The sequence below is a fragment of the Corvus cornix genome, chromosome 3, assembly GCF_000738735.6.
Source record: "Corvus cornix cornix isolate S_Up_H32 chromosome 3, ASM73873v5, whole genome shotgun sequence".
NCBI classification, from domain to species: domain Eukaryota; kingdom Metazoa; phylum Chordata; class Aves; order Passeriformes; family Corvidae; genus Corvus; species Corvus cornix.
This window is the reverse complement of record NC_047056.1, coordinates 70,717,440-70,730,269: the sequence shown is the minus strand read 5'-3', so window position 1 is coordinate 70,730,269 and position 12,830 is coordinate 70,717,440. Positions and strand designations below refer to the sequence as shown.

General features: G+C 43.7%; 1 protein-coding gene across 9 annotated transcripts in view; it reads left to right on the top strand.

Annotated features, from left to right (window-relative positions):
- PRDM1 (PR/SET domain 1) overlaps positions 1–12,830 on the top strand; it is a 112,589-nt gene that overhangs the window by 96,473 nt on the left and 3,286 nt on the right. For all 9 annotated transcript variants that reach the window (XM_010403413.3, XM_039569592.1, XM_019287829.3 and 6 more), the window contains 3 exons: positions 2,933–3,185; positions 11,003–12,111; positions 12,413–12,541. In XM_010403413.3, coding sequence (XP_010401715.2) covers positions 2,933–3,185; positions 11,003–12,111; positions 12,413–12,541 — 1,491 coding nt within the window. The remainder of the gene's footprint in view (positions 1–2,932; positions 3,186–11,002; positions 12,112–12,412; positions 12,542–12,830) is intronic.

Sequence of the window (12,830 nt, the reverse complement as noted above, 5' to 3'; positions counted from 1 at the left end):
AGCCTGGCTATCTTGGATGTAGGGACTGTGTGGGTGGAGAGAGCAGTGGAGATGCACAGCCCTTCCTGGCTCTGTCTTCTAAAATGTATCAGTGCTTGATTCTGTACAGAAATAGTTGTGCTGCTTGCTGTAAGGGCGCAGGTTATTTTGCATTTCTTCATAGCGGGAAGTCATTCTGATTTATGCAAGTATCACGTCCTTGTTTTTTCCCACTATGAAGAAGCTGTGAAAGTACTGCATAAGCTTTCACTCTGGAATTATGATATATTTTGTGACACTTTTTCCTAGGTCTTGTATAGAACTGCTGTAACACAGTAGTGGTAGTCTTCAGTGTATATCATTCAAGTAATAAATTTTTCTAGGCCTCCTCAGAATTGTTAAAAGAATAGCTCATGGATCTTAGCAAAGGGAAAAGAGACAAACACCAGAGGTGGTGCCTAATTTGTACTCCATAGCATAAACTGGAAGGGAGCAGCAGCCAATATATTTTGGCTTGGACAGTCTGTGCTGGGGAATATGCTTCCAGTTTATCAGCTGACATAATCCTCATTTTCCTTACAGACACATTATTAATTGTTAGAGAACATTCTTTCAGCCCCATCTCCTTCCATGGATTTGTTTTGCTGCCTTCTAGCCATGTAGGTTGTGTCTAATTCCGTGGATTTGGGACTGTGTCCAAGCCTCTACGCTCAGGTGCCTGCCTGCCTTAGTAATATCCCAACCTCATATCCAGGTGAAACCCAGGGCACGCACCAGCATTCCCCACACCCCTTTCTTCCTACCTAATTGAATCATTTTGGTTTTCTCAGATCGTCTTTGTACGACGTAATACAGCATTGCACAGGCAGTTATTTGCATGTGCGTTTTTACACAGCAGGCAACTGTTTTCACATTAATAAGGCCACAAAATGTTTCTTTTTGCTGAACTTTTAGGGAGCTTGTGTCCAGTATAGGAAGAGACCAGTATGCTGACCCTAGCCCCACCAGTTGTTCATAAGACAGAAGACACAGGGAAGAGGGGCTGCTAACCCAGGACTTCATTCCTACATTGCAGTGAGAAAGATGACATCATTCTTACGATGTGATTTTAAGCCTTAATGCGGAGGGATCCTCAGAAATAATATCCTAGGAACCATCTAGGCATCATTAAATTCCCTGTTATAATCTCTTGATTCGTTCAAGACAGACTGCTGCACTGAAAATTAATTCCTTCCTAGGGGTCTGACACAGGCTTGCATATGCAAAGGAAATAATAACACGTGGGAGATAACTCCCCACATGTTATTAAAGGCATCCCGGGCTCGCTGGCAGGAGCGGGAACATCTGCCAGGCGCCCGGGGACGCTGCCTGCGCCCTGCCCGCGCCAGGGGAGCGGGGCCGCCCGGGCCCGCGTCATTTCTGGGAACGCGCCGTGACTCAGCACATCTGGTCGCGCCTTCCCCAGAATAGGTGGGAGCCTGGTGGGTGCCTCTGCCGGAGAGTCGGAGCTGTGGCCCTGACGTGGGAGCGGTGGAGGGCTGGTTTGGGAAGTGGTGGCAGGCGTCAAGCGCCAGAGCCCCGCGTTCCTGGAAGTTTGCGAGCCGGGGTGAGCAGAGAAACCCGAAGGCTCCTCTTGATGCAGCACAACTCGCCCGGCTCCCTTCCATTTTCTCATAACAAACACACCGCAAAATCTCTCGCAAGCCGCTTTGATGAGGCCACATGTATTTCCCCCTTCTCAGTTTACAGGAAGTTACTCTTAAAGAAAGTGATTCTGGTGTTTACGGCCCGCGTTAAAGGGCCAGGCCGCCTCGCCTCTCTGCCCGCCGGGCTTCGGGGAGCATAGGAGGGTCCCGGCCGGCCGGAGGGCGCTGCCCGGCCAGGGAGCTGCGAGAGTGGTGAGGGCACACGGGCAGCAACATCCTGTGGAGTGTTTTCCCTATGAGATAAGCTTTGTCTCCCCTTTGGAAAGGCATTTCCTGCTCAGCGCGGTGCATTGCTGGTGCAAGCTGCTCCCACTTCAAGGTCTGGCTTTTGCCTGGTCATTTCATCCAGCACGGAACTAGTTCCCCTTGAGAGTAAGCAGTGAGTTTTTAACAAGCATGTTTCGTGGATTTCTCTTGACTTTTTAAAAATAATTCTCTTATTCTTACCATTTCGAGAAACAGTAGCTTCTGTCAATGATGGGAACTTCTTTCCCCCGAAACCGCTGAGCAGTTTTCATATTCATGTTTTCTTGCCCCTCCGTGGGCAAGTCAGAACATGTCCCTTGGCAGGAAAAATGACTTTTCATGGGTTAACCCCTCTCCAGGTCTTCCTTCAGTTATGGCAGGTGAATTTCATCTTTGCCTCACCCAGCCTTCCTACAAAAGGGTTACAGTTCAACTATGAGCAAGTGTTGCTTTAGGACTCTGGGGGGGGGTGGAGAATGTTTGCATAGTTTAAACCTTGGGTGGAGGTGGTAGGAAACTGCAAGTACAGAGGCCATAGAAAGAGGTGAGAAGGATTCTGACGTAGTGCAGCCAGCCAGTCTTATACACAGGTGACTCAAAGCATTAATGCAAGCATGCACTCAGACCTGCAGTCTTCAGCATCACCCACTTGTTGATCAGAGAATCAGGAAAAGGACTCTAAGGTAGACTGTTCACACAGGGAGAGTACTCTGCGTTTCAGATTTTGGGTCTTGTTTTCCCAAGCTGAGACATAGGCTAAGATGAAATGGAAAAGGTGACTGTGAACTTGCCTTTGAACACCTTCTTAAATCAGAGGATGTCATAGTTGGAAAGGCAGGAACACAGCTTGAACTCTTTACTTCAGTAATATATGCTCTTTAAAAAAAAAAAAAAAAGGGGGAGCTTATCATTTTTCCCCTCTGGACTCTGTGCATACGTGTTGCATATTGTGCCTATATATATATTTATATATATTCATAAGCACTTCCTCTCTATTCCAGATCTACTCAAGTGGTGAACTTCACCACTTCATTGATGGATTTAACGAGGACAAGAGCAACTGGATGCGTTATGTAAACCCCGGCTACTCTGTTCAGGAGCAGAACTTGGCTGCTTGTCAGAATGGAATGAACATCTACTTCTATACCATCAAGCCCATCCCTGCCAACCAAGAGCTGCTTGTGTGGTATTGCCGAGACTTTGCAGAGAGGCTGCACTATCCCTCCTCCAGAGAGCTGACAATGATGAACCTCAGTAAGTGCATTACAGTATAAACAAGGAATGCTAGTAATGTCTCTTCTGCCTATACGATCTAATAATAAGTTGTATAATTACACAGCTGCATCATCTGTTGTGTCACAGGAGGTAGCTTGGAGTGGAAAAGGGGAATTAAAAAACCCAACACAAGAGAATGTTAAAAAGGGGAATTAAAAAGCCCAACACAAGAGAATGTTAAAAAGGGGAATTAAAAACCCAACACAAGACTCTGTGCCTGTTCAAATGGAAAGAGGTTATAAAATCTGAGCAGTTGCTTGTTTACACTCTGAGTCTTATCTGGTGAAATTCTGGACAGACAACCTGACCTCTGTCTTCCTAACCATAGCTGTTGGTTCACTCTCAGACTTTCCAATTTCAGATCTCACAGTGTGTTGAGCAAAAGTCTGCTTTGGTAGCACATACTAAAGGCTGGGCTGTCCAGTCATGCTCCCAAAGGGCTGCCCTCGCTGTACCAGGAAGTGGCAATGTGCCATGACTGTCTAGGTGTCTGACAAAATACATGTTTACTGCATAATGCACTTTGAGCCTTGCATCTACACGTATTTAACTAATGGGACCAAACCTCCTGTGGTCTTCTCATCTGGTTACTTATGTTTTAAGGTCAGTGTACTTTGTCCCCATTTCTTGGCTTTATATTGCAGCTTTCATTTTCTGTTCAAAAATAATAGCACTGGTAGCAGAGGGAAGAGGTGTTTCCAGGAGTTTGTGTTCCTCTGTGATTTCTGATGATCTCCAGCCTTGGTGCTTTACTTCTCACTTAATCACTGCCTGATACCTCACCCAGAGCCCCTTCTAGAGAAGGAAAGATTCTTGCTGACTTCTCAGTGGACTCTTAGGCTGCTTCCCCTGCTGCTGCTCTAAGATAGAGCAGAGTATTCTTTTGTCCTTCTGCCAGTGACTACACCGAAACTTGAAGGACAAACTGCAAGCAGGATTTTTTTTTTTTTTAATATAAAGAACTATTTATGGTTATTTGGCAACAAGAATGGGTTAAAAAATATCATTGTTACTTTGGGGATCATTAGAATTGTCATCCCATATTACAAAAATGATATCACACATTCAGATTAATCAAAAGTACATCTGTCCTCTGTGGGTGTCACCCTTTCCCTAGTTTTTTGTCTTTTCCTACAAATTAATAGAAGAAAACCTGTTGTCTCTTAATGACAGAGGGAAGAGAGGGAGGGAATGTCTTACGCAGCTATATTCTCTGTTCAAAAACGATCTCACTGATTCTGTCATCTTTGCACATATGTCATCTCGCCACTCTCTGTGCAGTTTTATTTCCTGATATGACGAACTGTTGGCTTTTCAGTAAGACCTGCAGGTGAGATGAGACAACAGCATGTAGGGCTCTGGTGGATGAGGAGTTTGCTAAGATCTGGTCAGGCACATTTGGCCACTAGCTAGGAGGACACACAAACGCAGGATCGGTTTCCTGCATCTGCTGGCACCTTAGGCTTCCTTGCAGAAGTAGCAATGAATGTATTTGTAAAGTGTTTCTTACTCTGTCCAGTTTCTCTTAATCAGGTCAAAACTAGGGGTGTCTAGACATGGCAGAATAACTGATTTTAGTAAAAGCAGTAGGCTCAATACAAGGATTTAAAGAAATGGGAACTTGAGCCACAATTTTGTAGTTCAGCCTTAACGTTTGCAGTTTTTCCAGATGCTGAGGTTGAAACAGACATTTTTCTTTTTTAAGATAATTATATTTAAACCATTTAGAAATTTTATGTTAGCTCCTTCCACCTAAAGAAAATAGCAGTTCAGAAAATGAGAAAAAATTTTCACACATTTTTTTCTTTTCCCTCATTCTTGTGACCAGCACATTCAGGCCTAAAGCCTGCAGCTGGGCCAAAAACCCTACAGGTACCATAAGGGTTGAGGTTTTCTAAAGTTAACCTTTTGAAAAGTGTGGAAGAAAAATCCAGAAGTCTCCCAAAGATCCTTATTTGCCAAAGTCCCTGCAGCAATGGTGCAAGCAGGGGTGGTTTTTCCAGCATTAGTACTGGAACCAGATGAGTTTACCATGAATGCCAGTACTGTTTAGCTTTCTTCTGCTCCTTTCTCACAGGCCACTAGTTAAATCTAAAATTAGAGAGCATTGTGCTGCCTCTCCAGCCTCTCTCTCTGTCACAAAGCCTGGCCAAGGTACCCTGGCACTGCATTCATCCATGAGTAAAGCACAAAGGGTTTGTCTCCAGTTCACTGGCACCCTGCACCTGCTACAGATGTAGGGCTTTGGCCCATCAAAACAGTCTTGCTTGAGGGGATCCCCCACCTGCTAGGAAGTCAGTTAAGTCCTCTCCAGCCAAATGGATTGTTAATAATTTGGTGTTCAAAGTGGTATGGCTTCCCTCAGAGGAGCAGGGGAGCATCACCACCTCTCACAGCTCATGGCTGCTGGTTTTGGCACCCACTGAGGAGGAGGGAGGGAAAGTTGGAGTCCAGGTCCCAAGAGGCATGCTGAAGTCAGGGCCTCCTCCCATGGGATACACACTGGTGTGGGCAGGAGGCTGCCAGTGGCTGTGATGTGTTGCACCCAGATCTCTCCCTTCACTGTGTCTTGGGCGTGCAGTGCTCACTGGTGCCCATGGGAGGCTTTGGAAGAGTCGCACCTTGGCTGGCTGCCTGCCCAGCCCAGCACAGGAGAGGCCACCTGGGACACACACCTACAGAGACCTTCCAGTCTTGCCAACTTAAAATATAGGCAGCTGCTTTAAGTGCCTCAAGGGTTTGGGGATCACAGCCTTAGAGTTCAGCACCTCAGTTCCTCTTTAAGCACCAGAGCAGGATGGGCCTCCGGGGAAAAATGTATCAGGGAATTTCTCTGGCTTTATTTCCTGTAATTAGTGGCCTCAAAAATGAGAGAACTACCACTTTAGAGCATAAATGTATTTACATACCCACATGTAACATCTACTTGCCTCTGTAACAGCAAACTTTCAAATTAAAGGTAACTTCCCTAGCATTAGTTCATTTGCGCCGCAGAAGGAAAGCATCCAGATGCAAGACAGCAATTAGGTATGTACTTAGTTGTGGGTTTAACCCTGTCCTCTGTGTTTTCCTGAATTGGGGCCTTTGACCCAGTCCTTCGGACGCTGGAGCACACACCTACCTTCACAGCTGTGATTAGCTCTGAGTGGAGCTACATAACTTCAGATAGATGTTGAAGTGCCTGCAAGGAGTTGCACAACAGTGGCAGAGGCAAGACTCCACATTATCCCAATGCTGGAAACTCAGTGTCATTCCAAATTATCCCCTTCTCCTTCCTGCCTGTTTTGAGGCCCCTGATGTTTTTTGTCAAGATTTGAGATGTCACCTTCAGATGGTGCCATTGTCCAGAAAATAGTTTTAAGTATGGTGACACAAGATTTCTGTATTCTGCTAAAAATAAATTATCAGTAATTTGTTAAATGTGCTTAACCTCATTCAACCGCTCCTTCAGATTGTCTTTTAGTCTGTGATTTTTTTTTTTAGCAAAGACTGAGGAAATTTGCGTTGGTGGTTCCACATAGTTTAGAATTTAATTCTTACCTCAACATGGGAGGATTATTTTGGGATGGAGGGGTGGAGAGGATAACAGTTAAAAAAAACCAAACAAACAAAAAAAACCCTATACAACAAAAGCCCAACAAAATCCAAACCATTGCATTGACTCAGGACATGACTATTTGATAATAATGTTCATATATTGCAATCATATGATGCAACTTCCTGCTGCTCATGTCATGTTTGTCTCCTCAGTCAAGTACGGGCAGGTGACATCTTTTGGTCAAGCTTCAGAAAAAAATTCAAGTTGGGGGAAGACTATTTACAAAATACTTGGCAATCTCTCTGTTTCATTAACAGGTTTAACAAGGCATTATTTAAAATGTTTCCAGTTCTGTGAAGATTAAGTTTTTAACGCTTTTTTTTAAAATGCTATTTAATCTTTTCTTCCTGCTGGCCCTGATATGCTGGCCGTTAGCTCAGCCCTGTCGCTCGCTTTCCCTTTTGTTTATGGGCAGTTTCACTTTCTGGTTTTGAAGCTTTTCTGTTTGGGTTGATAGGAAACATCTGCACTTGCTTAAAAAAATGCCTCCTGGAATGTTCAAAAGGGCTCAGGAAAACGATTTTTAAATGATATGAGAGGTTGTCTTCACAAAATCAGAATTCAGGGCCTGAAGTTGTCTTAATATTGAGAATTATTTGAAGGCTCCCGGAAAGACCTTCTCTGAGCAAAAAGTTTTCAAAGGCATGTCACACTGCCATGGACACATTTAGAAAACAGATGATCAAATTATGTACTTCTAAATGTTGGTCTCTGTTCTCATTTTGAGTGGAAACAGTCTTTGTTTTGCCCGCTTCACAACTTCGAGGTTCTCTTTCTACTAGCAAAAGAGGTGCTTAATTTAGATCAAAAATGTGAATCGGCATAATTAAGCTCCACCACTCAAAGTGTTCAGTACCATCTCACTCCTGAAATTACTATTGAAATTACTGTCTGCCTACAACCGTTTTTCAAGTTTTTAGAAAAAAAACCAGATCATTGTTTTCATGAAATGTTTGTCAGGCTACTGCTCAGAGCACAAGAACCAAGAGCAAAGGCTATAGCTCTGCAGCAGTCTGTAGCTGGAACACCCACATTGGAGTGACTTCAGGCAGCCCCTTCACTCAAGTTTTATTAATACTTAAAAGTAACAGGAGTTTCGTCCCTTTTCCTCTTGCACGCACGCACTAATCTCAGCAAATATCTGTTTGCAGATAAAAAAAAATCTGAGCAAATAATCTCTTGACCTCAGAAGTGGATCAGGCTCCTCAAGAGGCACGTCTGGGGTTTTTTTCTTTCTTCCCCCCCACCCTTCTTAGATCAGTAACTTAAAAATGCAGCTGCACTGTTCTTGTTTTGTCATGAATCTCTTTTCTGTGTGTCTCTCTGACCACAGAAACTAGACAGATCTTGGAATAGTATGTGCCTATATTTAGTATGTATATGTGTGTGTGTGTGTGTGTGTGTATGGGGGCAGGGGGAGAAATGCATTTCAAGAGTGAGAGGGAGACATTCTGATTGGTAAAAACTTAGATCTAGGATCACAAGTTCAGAAAAAACATCCATTTATAAGAAATATATCTCTTTAACTTTGAAGTATGGCTCCTTTAAGAGCAACAAGAAAGGCTGTAAACCTCTCAATCAGTTTCAGCCCTGGTTTAAATCCACCTTCAGTATAAAACTTAAGAACCTCTCCTTGGCCCCCGACATTACCTTCTCTTATTTTACACAGTGCTGACACACTTGTTTATGTTTTGATCTCTCTGGTGTTCCCAAGTGTCCCTTGTGCTCAGGTAATAGGGGAAAAGCCAAGAGGGGATTTATGGACCACAGATAGCTTGCAAACTAAAGAGACCTGTCACAGTTAGACTTGAAAAATAAATTTTAAATACCACAACTTCTGTCTATGCATGGAAATTAGTAGGAGGGACAGCTTTACTGGGAAAATTCAGAAGGGAAGAAAAGAGCAATTATCTTTAGTCAGTCAAGAGAGAGCATGGGATTGTTGCACAAAGAAAGTTACGATCTCTGCGTGAGCTTCCTTTCTGTCACTCCTGGGCTTGCTCCTGCACATAAGGCACGTACATCCCCACCCTCGTGTTTAACCTTGTGACAGTCGGAGTTGTTTCTCCAGCTGAAGTGGCCCCAGTTTCTCTATCACTTTTCCAGCACCACCAGCATTTCTCCTTCCTCTTCCCCTCCTCCTGGGTTTTTTCTTTAAAAGAGAAAAGTGTCAGTTTGAACTTCCTGCTTGACAGACCCCACTGAGAAACTGATATGGGCCTGATAAGGTGGTATTTATTTATTTTTCCTGCTGCAAGGCTTCACAAGTCCTCCTTCTCACCCCCCTGTCCAGTTTTCAATACTGCCTGGTCTTGATACTTCCCAATGCTGATAGTGTCACCAGGAATGTTTGCTCTGAGACACTGCTGTGGTGAAAGGCAGCTGATAAGAAGATACAGATAATATTATCCACAGTGCCATTGTGGAGCTTCTTGGACCTAGGAGGACCTCTATGCTATGCCCAAAAATCTGGTTGACATTTAAAAAATGAGTTACCAGTCCAGGATTACAGACAAAATGACCAAAGAAAGTAGATGTTTTTTAAAGCCAGACAACACAATATGTTATTACTTTATTTTTGATACAGCTCTGGATTAAATTTTAGATACTGAGAGAACTAATTGGGAAGCTATCTGTGCACTTACCTGTGTACATGCTTGCTGTACAACACTCTTAAGTTTTATCATAAATATTTTAATTGAATTTAACTGTGTTCAGTTGCATTTCATTGCAGCTTGAAAACACACAAACTACCAACAAATCTCAAACTAAATTTGCTTGCTACTAGTCTAATGCCATTTCAAAAAGGATGCTACTGTAAAGTGGGTTGGTGTAAGTAGGCGCATGCTTTGAAAACAGCTGTTTTCTTGGATACGTTTAATAAATGGCTGTTTCTTTGCCTTATAGGGTAATGTTGCCAAATTATAGATTCCATCAGGGTAGTGCATAGTGAAGCAAAGAATCCGTGTTGAAAGCTGCGTGGTCATTGCCTGTTCTTACGTTCCTCACTGGGTTCAGATGATCCTCCAAAAATCAGAAATAACTGTTTCTCACCTCAGATAGTGAAGTAAGAACAGTCAGTCATGGAAGCAGAAACGTTTCTAAAGGACTGCAATGGTTTTGAGTCACGTACCTACTGGTGTTGGCTTGCACCTCCTGAGGGAAAGCCTGGCACTAACTAAGATTATGAAACCTTCTTGTAGTTTTTCCCCTATAACAAAATATCTTACAAGTAATCAAGATTATGTAACAAAGATAAAGGCAGATTTGTTTTTCTACTGAATTTGTCTTTCAGTGTGCTGTTAAGATTGTATTATGTCCAGATAGCAAGGTCTTTGAATACAAATAAATAGAATATGTGCTGAACTGAGATGAATGCATGCTAGCTTCTATTTCCTTCTAAATACATATTTCTTTTTCCTTTTTTTTTTTTTTAAGCACATTTCAACTTAAGCTGGAGCCAACCAGTCTTGCTTTCTTTTACTTTGCTTCAGCATTTTTTTATAAAGTACAGCTGTAAGCAGAGGAGTTTTGCATAGACTGAATGCCACAGAAATCTGCAGTAAATAGTCTGCTTTGTTGTAGATGTTCCTAAGCAGTATATTTAATGAGTAATGATCTGTTTACTGATGGAGAATACCTTCTCTTTGAAGAAGGCTTTCATCCTAGCCAGCCATGGTTTTTTTGGTACTGTAAGTAATTGAACTGGCTGGTGAAGTGACTGCTGCGGTTTGGCAAAACCCGATTTGTCATGCCTTGTTATTTTACTGAGGAACATTTCTGGGAGCTTGTGTTCTGTGAAGTCCTTCAGTTAAACCTGTATTGTGAACAAATGCTCGTTACCACATTTATTAGAAATACTGCTTAAAGAGACATTCAACAGCAAAGCCAGGCAAATTTAAGGGGAAAGAAAGGTGAAATCAGTTTGCAGAGTGGAGACTGGCACTCTGCAAATGCATCATCATCAGATCTCTATGTACTGGCCTGTATCCCCTAAATTAACAGTGCTTTATATTAACACTTAATACCAGCAGGCATTTCTTCACACAAAAATTAGTTTTCTGGCAAGTTGAATGATTGCTCATCTCTGAGAGATGACCTTCCTTCCCACTAAACTTGTAGGAGTTAGATTTTGTTTTGAAAAGAGATAATACCAGTGACATATCTAAATAATCATTACTTTGTCTTTGTATTTCAGCACAAACCCACGTTAATCCAAAGCAGCACAGCGCTGATAAAGATGAGCTTTATCAGAAAAGCATCCCAAAGAAGGAGCACAGTGTGAAAGAAATCCTGAAAATGGAATCCAATCCTCCAAAAGGAAAAGACTTCTTTCAGACCAACATTTCACCAGTTACTCCAGAAAAAGACTTGGATGATTTACATAAGAACTATAGCCCGGAGAGGTGTTTCTTCCCTCGAGTTGTCTACCCAATCCGACCTCACATTCCAGAAGACTATCTGAAAGCTTCCTTAGCATATGGCATGGACAGACCCAGCTACATTACTCACTCGCCCATCCAGGCATCTACTACACCGAGTCCTTCCGGGAGGAGCAGCCCAGACCAAAGTTTAAAAAGTTCAAGCCCCCACAGTAGTCCAGGGGTCACGGTTTCGCCTCTGGCACCTACTTCCCAAGAGCACAGAGAGCCATACCCTTACTTGAATGGATCATATGGCTCAGAAGGATTGGGGTCTTATCCTGGATATGCACCCCCTGGCCACCTCTCACCTGCCTTTCTACCGTCCTACAATCCCCATTACCCCAAATTCCTGTTACCTCCATTCAATATGAGCTGTAATAACCTGAGCGCTTTGAACAATATCAATGGCATCAACAATTTCAATCTCTTCCCAAGGATGTATCCTCTTTATGGCAACCTGCTCAGTGGAGGTAGCCTTTCCCACCACATGCTGAACCCTACCACGCTCCCCAGCTCATTGCCCGGTGAAGGAGGCCGTCGACTGCTGCAGCCTGATCATCCAAGAGACTTCCTCATACCAGCACCCAACAGTGCCTTCTCTATCACAGGCGCTGCTGCCAGCATGAAGGACAAGCCATGCAGCCCTACCAGTGGGTCCCCCACCGCTGGTACAGCAGCCAGTTCAGAACACATAATGCAACCTAAACCTACCTCAGTGGTGTTGGCTGCCACCGGCGGTGAAGAAGCCATGAATCTCATTAAAAGTAAGAGGAATGTGACCGGTTACAAAACCCTCCCATACCCACTGAAAAAGCAGAATGGGAAGATCAAGTACGAATGCAATGTTTGCTCCAAGACCTTTGGCCAGCTCTCCAATCTGAAGGTAGGCAGTGGAGAATAAGACAGGAGCCTTCTTTGAAGGCTCAGGTTTCTCCCTGTAGGTTTTCGAGGAAAAGCAGGGTCAGGCCTCCCTTGCTTGTTAGGCTGTTTATTCGTCTGGGCTTAGTACAGCATCCCCCAGCAAGAAAGCGTGGTTGTGTGTTTTAATACTGACGCCACCTAATTAACTAGATAACATTGTATTTTGGCAATGGGACTCTTCCGCTGACTTTAGGAAACATCTGAAAGCACTTTTGTTGTAGTACTGGAAACTGCAAATTGTTAATTGCTTTGTCTCTCCCTAGGTGCACCTCCGAGTACACAGCGGAGAGAGACCATTTAAATGCCAGACTTGCAATAAGGGCTTCACACAGCTGGCTCACCTCCAGAAGCACTATCTGGTACACACGGGAGAAAAACCCCACGAGTGTCAGGTATGTAATGCACAGAGAGAGAGATGATTCCTTCTGAGGCCAAAGGGACGGCAGGGCTTTGCACACCCCATACAGTGTGCAGGGAGGGCTGAGGGACAAACCCTTGGCTGCTCAGGGCCAGAATCCACACCGCAGCTGGGCCCAGCCCTTGTGCAGCAGCATCTGTGAGACAGCATGATTGCCTGCAGCCTGCTAGAGCAACATCTGCCTGATACAGTTTTGCCATCAGCCACACTCAAAATGACATTCAGCAATATTTAAATAAAAAAAGGTGGGGATTTTTTTCCCT